The 9927-nt window shown below is 37.0% G+C and overlaps 1 protein-coding gene across 1 annotated transcript; it reads left to right on the top strand.

Annotated features, from left to right (window-relative positions):
- The first annotated feature begins 8629 nt into the window (after positions 1-8629).
- LOC131632861 (uncharacterized) lies at positions 8630-9530 on the top strand. The gene is made up of 2 exons (XM_058903579.1): positions 8630-8800; positions 8943-9530. Exons 1-2 carry the CDS (start codon positions 8630-8632, stop codon positions 9528-9530), a joined length of 759 nt encoding a protein of 252 aa, XP_058759562.1.
- The last annotated feature ends 397 nt before the right edge of the window (positions 9531-9927 follow it).

The raw sequence follows: 9927 nt of genomic DNA, 5'->3' as shown, positions 1-9927 counted from the left end.
AGCAGTTTTGCTAGGCGGAAAGTATCTCGCTAAGAATACTCTCTTCAATTCGTCCCACGTAGTTATGGAATTGGAAGGCAGGGATTGAAGCCACGCTCTCGCTCTATCTCTCAATGAGAAAGGGAAAAGGCGTAATCGAATAGCTTCGGAACTAACGTTGTTGGCTTTGATAGTGTCGGCGTATTGCACGAACACGGATAAATGGAGATTGGGGTCGTCTACAGGGCTTCCAGAGAATTGATTCTGTTGAATAGCTTGGACCAGTGAAGGTTTCAGTTCGAAATTGTTTGCCTCAATCGCAGGTGGTGCGATACTTGAATGCGGTTCAGCGCGCGATGGAGCGGCATAGTCTCTAAGAGGACGAATAGCAGCCATCTCTAACTTCGGGGTGATTTGATTGATTTGATCAGTAAAAATCAATTCCTGATTAATCGGAATTTCTGCTACTTCGGGAAGGTTGCGAGCTCGACGTTTAACGTTAATGAAACGTTCGATCTCGTTAATTCGTTGTATTAGGTCTCCTCCTTCTGAACGAGTATTTGGCATACAATCGTTCAAAGAGAAGGGGAAGAATTGTCCTAGTCTCTACGGTGTAACAGTGAGTTACGATATCGACTTAAAATAGTCCCCGGCAACGGCGCCAAAAACTTGATCGCGACTTTACGTGTCTATAAATCTGATAACTGCAAGTGCACAGTCGTGTCGTGTAGTTTTAAAAGATATCGAATCCACAGGGACTATGAATCGATCTACCGTTATCTAAGGTTACTATGTAAAGCTAGGAGTACTAAAATTTCGATTGTTCCTAAGGGAAAGTGATTGTGAGAAAATTAAGAATAATAATAAAAGACAGGTATCAGTATGTATTTCGTTTAACTAAAGGTAATCCGAAGGTCCATTGGCTTTTGCATAATTAAATTAAAAATCTTTACTAATTCCAATTGATTAAAAATCCTCGTCTCAAACTTTCGCTCTGTTGATTCAGACTACTATCCTAATCCTAATGTACGCTTTCGCCATCCCATTAGATTTTAGAAGAGCTTTTTGGAAAAAATGTAATTAATAAAATGCCTATTTTACGAGGTTGTTATCTATTTAAATCTCCTAATCTCAAACTTTCGCTCTGTTGACTCGGAGCAAGCTAATAACCCTAACGTACGCTTTCGCCATCCCGCTCGAGTGTAAAAACAATTTTTGAAAATAAATAAGTTCCAATTAGTCTTAATACGCTTTCGCCATCCTTAAAACTAATGTCCTATGTCTACTATCCAGTTAAAATCCTCAAACTTTCGCTCTATTGGTTTTAACCTTTGACCGTCCTAAGCCCTCAAACTTTCGCTCTATTGGTTTTAAGACTTACTAATTAAACTAGACATATAAACCAAAAATAAGTGATAGTTAATAAAACATAATTTAAGCCAATTTATTTCGGATTCCTACGGTTAACTTACTTTACATACCGACACCTTTAGTAATTTAGCCAGACATATTAATATGATTAAACATGCATAAATCGGTTCGGTTCATAATAATAGACATATTAAATGGAATATAATATATCATGCAATAATAATATAAATAAAGGCGGTAAATAAAAAACCTGAATTAAAATAAATCTGGATTGAATTGAATCTTGAAGTACTCGAACTTCCACCACAGGTTGGCTGGATCGTTCTTCGGAATTTAAATGGCAGAAAATAAAAACAATGAAATAAAGCAATAAATCTAACGTAAGGCTAGATCTACGAAAAGTTCACAACAATTTCCAGTATAGAAATCGTTGTGAGAAAATAAATGGTTAAATGAAAGCAGAATAAGGAAAAGCAGTTCGCGGTACAATTTCGGCAGCACTTCGTTGGCAGGAAATCGGACCCTTTGGAAGTGAGATAGCAGGTCCTATTTATAGGAGAGGTTTTGCAGTTGGAATCCGTGAATTGAGGGACTTTTTTTAACAGACTGGACGTGGAGACGTGCGTCTCCGTTTCTTCAGGAAGACTTGAGACGTGCGTCTCAAGTGGAGATAATCTAGGGGCAGTTGGAGACGGGCGTCTCCTCTTGGTGACGTGGCAGAAGAGAACGTGGAGACGTGCGTCTCCACTTGCTTGCATGGTTTGGGCTACGCATTTTTGTTCCTTTGTGGGCTGGCTCGTCTCTTTTGGGCCTTTGGGTCCTTAATTTGCACCCTTCTTTCACTTCAGCACTCCCTTTTCATCTTTTAGGCATAAATATTGGTCATTTAAGCTCAATTTTCTTTCCTTTTCGCAAATAGTCGTAATTGAAGTGTAAAACCTGAAACAAAGCAAATACTCGCGTAATATCATAATAAATTAACATAATAAACGGAAAATGCTATAAATATCTATGGATTTTAAGCTAAATATACGATATAAAATCGTGTTATCAATTGATACTACTGATAGTGGACTTCATCCATGGCTTGGTAGCCCCCAGAGTAGGTTGTTTGAACTGAATTGCGTAAACAATTATGTGTGTTCTTTACTGTTTTTATGCTATTTTTTATTACTGTCTGTGCTGCATAATTGTGGATGTCATAACATCCAGTTTGACATCGAGCGTGTGTTACTAGAATTTTCAATTGGCATCAGAGCAGGCACCCTACCTGTTTACATCTGGGTGAGATCTAGGGATAGCAAACTTCTGGTACTATGAACAAAAATAAAGAAGACACTGCACAATATGTCACAGCATTAACAAGTGCTTGTGAATCTAATGATGATTCCAGTGAAGATGAATTAACCTTTGATGAGCTTGCAACCTCCTACAAAGAGCTATATGCCAAAAGCACTGAAGTATGTAAGCAAGTGGAGAAGCAAAAGAGGCTCATAAAGGAGTTGGAAATTGAAAAGAAAGAACATCTTGCAACCATAGAGTCACTAAACGATGAGATCACCATGCTAAACTCTAAGATGGATCAAATGTCAAAATCTGTCAGAATGTTAAATTCTGGAACTGACTCCCTGGAAGAGATACTGCAAATTCGACAGAGATTGGGAGACATGTCTGGAATAGGATTTGTGGGAAGATCAGAATCCATCTTAGGTCTCAAAAGTCCAAAACCTGAAGTCCACATTCTAGGTCGGATGTCTAGACCAATGACAGAACATCATAAGGACAGAAGGATAAATCATGTTAGGAGAAAATTTAATCAATGGAGATGTCATCACTTTGGAAGATTGGTCACATAAAACCTTTTTGTTTTAGACTGTATGGTTATCCCAAAGAAAATCAACATATGATTATTAAAGTCATTTGACCAAAGAAAATCAAGAAAATTCATCAAGGATCAAAAAGTCAACAAAAAGTCAAACTAGTGCATTTTGACCTAGTTCATGGATCTCAAAATTTCACCTACACAACTCAAAAAACTTCCAACATGAAAGTTATAGATCTCATCAAATAAAACAACTTCTCACAAAGGAAATTTTTTCAAGAGATCAATCATTTAAGAGATATGAACTTTGGAAGTTATAGGTCATGAAAAACTTGGAAAAATTCTAAGTGTTTTAACCTAGTTTTCTTCAAACTTTGGGCCTATTTTTCACAAATTTCCCAAATGATTTTGGAAAAACTCCAAACTAATGAATTGAATTACATGTTAAGGGCTTTCCAAATTGTTCTCAACCTTCTCCAAATTCATTTTGAGCTAAGAGTTATGCTTGTTCAAAGTTGGCCTCATGAAGTAAAATTATAGGTCATGTACCATTTTGAAACTTTGCAAATTTGAGAAAATGACTTCACCAATGGATGCTACACGACCCATAACACATAAGAAAAGATGCCATGCATTCATTTTCACCATGGCATGACAATTGAAGAATATTCCCAAAACAAGAACATGTGATTATGTAATCATTACTTTTGAGATTTTATGGTAAGTGATGATTCATCAATTGGAATCTTCTCCTAAGCCAATAGAAAGCTTCTACACATCAGAAATGTTCCCTAATATCTGCAAGGATCAATGGCTAGGGGGAATGCTCGAAAATGCCATCATTGCATTTTGGAGATTCTTTGAATTTCTTCATGGCCAAGAAACCAAAACTCCCTCATTAAGCAAGCTCACTCCTCCAATCTGTACAGAGCTCTTTGCCTATAAATAGAAGTGTCATCCTTCATATTAAACACACCAAAGCAACCCTACTTCTTTCTTTCTCTTTCTCTCCCTCATGCTTATGGTTTTCAAAAGATCTCTGGCAAGAAGAATCGATTTCTTCAAACCAGAGCTCTTATTTTGAAAGTAAGCCTTCTAACACATCAAGGAGGTTCATTAGAAGTGATCCAAGCACCTGGATCACTTCTGTAAGTGGAGGAACACCATAGTCACTTCCATTTTGGAGCTCGAGCAATTGAAGGTCTGTAGCACAATTCAGGAGGTGTCAAGCAAGTCCAAGCATCCAAACATGTTCCTTAGGGTGTAGTGAAGCTATCCATATGGTTGCAGCCTATCTGTAAGTGCAGAATCATCAACCTCCATGTTCACTTGAAGCTCAAATTGAGGGTGTCGAGCAGGGCAATTCTGAAGCATTCAAGATACAATAAGCATCCAGTTAGCATCACTAAGTCCCCAGGAAGCTTTTAGGATCATTCAGCCATAGCCAGAAGTTCTCCACCATAGCCATCGACCTCCATTTTCAGAGGTATTTTTTCAAACTCTAACACTCATATTTAAGTACTCTTCTTGATATATCTCGATACCAGTTTGTTCAGCATCATCAGAGGATTAAAAACCCTTTATCATCATTCATTTATTCATCATTTAATTTTAAAATTAGGGTTTATATGTTCTTTCTGTTCATACTGAAATTCGTTAGTTACACTTAGAATAAATAAATTCTGAACCCATAATCATGTTCCTCGTCTAAAAACGAGCAAGATTGATGTTTACATCATACCATTTGGTTGAGAAACCAGAGAGTTAGAAAATTCAAATTCTCACGAGCTCAATGAAGAAGATGACTATGGTGGTGCGCAAATTTGAATCTCCTGGGTGTTTTTAAAATAAAACTAGTTCATGGAGGTGATATTACAAACTGAGCGCGTAGCTCAGTTGGTCAGGTTTTGTGAAGTGGTTATCAAGGGCGTGGGTTCAAGCCTTGCTAGGACCAAAACCAATTTTTTTACCACTTTTCTTCTCTAATTTCTTCATAACTTAAACCATTTAATTCACTTATCAAATTAATTCATTTTAACTTCATTTTTCACACACTTGTCAATTAATATATCTATTTTATGAACAATGAAAAAAATCACAAAAATATTATTTATTTCATATATTTTTATTAGGTTTAAAATGGTGTATTTTAAGTGTTTTATTAATACTTCAAATATATGTTTTCATTTGTTTTTTTACCTAATTACTGTATGAATAATTTTATGATAAAAACCTAAGTCATTTAGGTCTTAATTAGGTATAGATTTCATCTTTACTTTAATTAAGTTGACTTTTTGTCAATTTTCAAAACTATTTTCAATCTCCGATCAAACAGACGATCCAGGTTTTCAGACAACAAAACCTTGTATTTCCTCAACTGTTTCTCATAAACAGTAATTCCTTTTTAATGGGCCTCTAATAGAGTGTAAGTCCCAGCACCTTTTTCTTTTCATAGTTTGTTTTCAAAAACTGTATTTACAAAATCTTTTTTCTGTTTTCAAAATATTCTTCTGGTATTTGAAGGGCATTATTCTCGGTGAAACTCTGCAGATACCTATGTGACCTAAGGCCCATCTTCACTTTTTCTGTTTTCAAAAACCTTTAACTATTTATAATAAATATTCAACTGTTGCCAATAAACAATCAACTTCTGGTAAGGCTTTATACATACATCTTCAAAGGCCTCCACTCCATCCAGGTTAGGCTTTACAAGCTTTCAATTTACAGTCTTTATTTAAATTACTGTCAAATATAAACTGTATATATTGTTTAGAACTACGTCTGAGTGTAAACCTTAGGACAAATAAACTATATATATATATATATATATATATATATATATATATATATATATATATATATATATATATATATATTATAGGACTATGGCCTAGGATTGAGAATGTCTTCCCGGTGAAGGCTCTTTCCTAATTAGAGATCTTTAGTTCAAACCCTCAAGATGAATTATTCCCAGTGAAACATCTTGAAAAAGCCTTAGAACCCAAAAATAGGACACATCCACCCAAGAGGAATTATTCCCGGTGAAACCTCTTACCCATTTGCTTAGAGCCAAAATAAGTTCAAAACCAAATAGCTTTCTCTTGTGCTATAACAAGGACCCTCGATGACCCTCGATTAGCCTCCTCTTGGGCTTTGTACAAGGACCCACAGGCTTCTTAAAAGCATTCCCATCTTCCTCTTGAGCTTGTATACAAGGACCCATCTGGTTTCTTATAAACATAGGAACAGGTCTTTAGTCACCTTTTAGCCTATCCTGGTGAGTTTCTGCCATTCTTAAAACCAGACTTTACACAAGCTAAGATTGTCTCAATCTCAGTATTGAGTACACCTTTTGGAATGAGAGACATGGACAGTCTCTGTCACCCTTATCTCCAATAATTTTCCTCCTTAGCAGAGTCTAGAATCCATATCTATATATCCTCAGTCAGTGTCAGCCTTAATCTTGGGCTTTAAACAAGAAGTCTCAAATAGATAATCCTTCTGCCATATTTCTAAAACCCCTGGAAAGGGTTAGCCTCCATTCATTCCTTCATTTTAATAAAATTCCCTGGAAAGGGTTAGCTTCCAAAATTTAAAACTTTCAAAAGATAAAACTCTCCAGCTGAGACAAAACCCCTGGAAAGGGTCAGCCTCCAAAATCACTCCTTAAATCCAAATTCCCTGGAAAGGGTTGGCTTCCAAAATTAAGCTTTTAAAAGACAAATTCCCCGGTAGAGTCTACTTTAGGTCAACCACTCAAACAAATCACCAGTAAGGTCAATCTTCAAACCTGGGTCTTTCATTCATTCATTCCTATTTAACAGAAGAACAATCCTCAGTAGGGTCAACCCTTAGGATAACCCTCAACAGAGTCAAAATCCCCTCTGAGTCAAAGATCCCACACTGATAGATCTTTCTTTAAAAAGTCAGCCTCGACCTTGGGCTTTGTACAAGGCACATACTCCTCTTAGAGTCAAAACCCTACTCATAGGTATTCCCCTATCCAGAGTCCGCCACAACCTTGGGCCTTGTACAAGGCAGATAATAGAGTCTCCCCAGTGAGTCTTTCACCATCAAGTAGCCACACCCTTGGGCTTAGTACAAGGCAGATAAAATTACATTCCCTGTGTCAAAAGATTCCTAACCTTTAGGATCTTTTCCCCATAGAGTCATCCATATTTAGTTTCTTTAAGAGTTCGCCACAACCTTGGGCTTTGTACAAGGCGGAAAACAATGTCTTCCCTAGTAAGAGTCAGCCACAACCTTGGGCTTCATACAAGGCAGTAAATAAATAATATATTCCCCAATTAAGAGTCAGCCACAATTATGAGCTTTGTACAGAACACCAAATAAAATCCATCAAATAAACACTCTCCAACTAGAGTCAGCCTCAATTCTGGGCTTTGAACAGAACACAAATTTCCTTTAGTTAATTCCTAGTGGAGTCATCTCCCAGAGTCAATAAAAAATCAATCAAAAGGCCTCAAGCTTGGGCCTCATACAAGCCAGCTAAAGTCAAATCTTTCATACAGTAGGTAGACATAGCTTATCTCTATAGAGAGATCTTTCTCCTATCTCACCACATTCAAATAAACAAACATTACATTACATTTTAATTTTAATCAGTCTCCCATTTAAGATTTTGAAAGTCATGCTCTGTCAGTAAACCCAGGCATGTTGTAACTTTCCCTAATTTGGTTGAGTACCTTTCTTTCATTCAAGATGCAGTTGACTGGTATACTTGCACATACACAAGTAAGGTCCCCCTCTTGAATGAAATGAATTCAGCTTTTCTGTCACTCTTTTAATGTTTGTGGTGGAATAGTAGAAATACCTCTCTGTAAAGATAATTTCATGTCTCTTTACTGTAAACATAGATTTAATTCAAGCTTCAACCTTGAGCTTTAAGCAAGGCACCAAAAATAATTAATTTCCCTAATTAGTTCTCCGAACTACAAAAAGCTCTGACTTCCATTAGGGATATGTAGGCATGAGGTTCACAAGGAATCTCAGCGAGCTAATAAAAAACCAAAAATAGTCAGTCAGTCTGTCTTTTAATTCAATTCAATTCCTTCTCCTAACACAAAGGAGAAACTTTCTCAATCATCTAGCAATAAACACAAACACATAGACACATAGAAGATTCCCGTAGAGTACTACGGATATGTAGGGTGCTTAAAACCTTCCCTATGTATAACCGACCTCCCGGACTCCAGAATTTCTAGTCTAGGTGAATCCCCACACTTAGCAAACTCTTAGGGTTTATTTGAGATCTTTTTCCCCTTCCTCTTTCGTAGAATAATTAAAAAGTTCGTGTGTTATCGTAGGAAGAATTGAAACAAAATTCATCCCGCCACGGGCGCATTCTCCTTCCAAATTTCGCGTGAAAGGTCTAGCGTGTCGTCCTCCCAAGTGAAACGGGGAGGTAAAAAACGACACCACAATGAGGCTGGACTAATGAAGACTGTGACTCAACTCTCTAAGTGTTATGAAGTTATGGTGAAGGAGTTCATTGTGAATCTTCATGAAGACTGTGGCAATAAGGAAACTGAAGAGTATTTAAAAGTGTTTGTCAGAGGAAAATGTATTAACTTCTCGCCCATTGAGATCAACAAATTTCTTGAAAAGGTCAAATGAAGCTCAGTCAGAACTGGAACTGTCTGATAATCAAATGTGCAAAGAGATTACTGCTGGTCAAGTGAAGACATAGCCTGTCAAAGGGAAACTGACTGTGAGCAAACTAAGTGTGAAGTATGCTATACTTCACAAGATTGGAGCTGCCAACTGGGTGCCTACTCAACACAAGTCTACAATTGCTGCTCTCCTATGTAAATTCAGTTTTTCTATTGGTACTAAGTCCAAAGTTGATTATGGAACTTATATTTTTGAGCAAACCTTAAAGCATGCTGATAGCTATAGTGTCAAAGGCCCCATTGTCTTCCCTTCCCTTATTTGTGGAATCATCTTAAAACAATTTCCAAATATTTTGACTGACAAAGATTCGGTGTGCAAAAGAGCAAGCCCTTTAATCTTTCATCATAAGCTTTTTCAAGGAACTCATGTTTATGATGTTAACACATCATCGGCTGGACCATCAAAAGAGAGCACAATTATGAGTAAAGTTGCCATGATTGCTACGCTCCAAGAGACCAGTAAGGAGCTGGAGTCCAGAAAATTGGCTCTTGAAAGATTGATCAGCTCCCTTGAAACGAGTGAAAGTGCTAAATCAGCATATACTGATGTGGAGGAACAGGGTGAAGATGATGGTGGATCATACAGTGAGAGTGAGAGAGCAGCCAGTCCTGATGACGGCACTGATAAAAGTATAGAACTCAGTAGCTCTGAGTATGAAGACTAAAGCAAGTGTGTATGGTGATCTCCCCTAGTGTTGTGTTTTGTTTTTTTTTGAATACTTTGGCAACATTTCTAGTAAAAAGGGGGAGTATGGTATTGTGTTTTGTTGTTTTGTTTTGGACATCTAATTTGTGTATTCAGGATGAAACTTTTAGTTAACTGGTATGTGCTGGTAAGCTGTTTTAACTACAATCTTCTTTATTTGTGTGTTTGTTCTCTGTTGCAAAGAATATCTGATATCGTGGTAACAAAATGTTTTAACCAAAAATTTGCCAAAGGGGGAGATTGAAGATGTTTTGAATTGGCTGCATTTTGTGGTAAAACATTCCTGGTGTATGTATGTGAAATTATGCAGGATTGTATGTTTGAGCCAGTACAACTGTTCAACGGATGTCATGCTT

This window comes from Vicia villosa, unplaced genomic scaffold, assembly GCF_029867415.1.
Source record: "Vicia villosa cultivar HV-30 ecotype Madison, WI unplaced genomic scaffold, Vvil1.0 ctg.001045F_1_1, whole genome shotgun sequence".
NCBI classification, from domain to species: Eukaryota; Viridiplantae; Streptophyta; class Magnoliopsida; order Fabales; family Fabaceae; genus Vicia; species Vicia villosa.
Note: the sequence above shows the minus strand (reverse complement) of the source record. Positions and strands in the feature narration are given on the sequence as shown.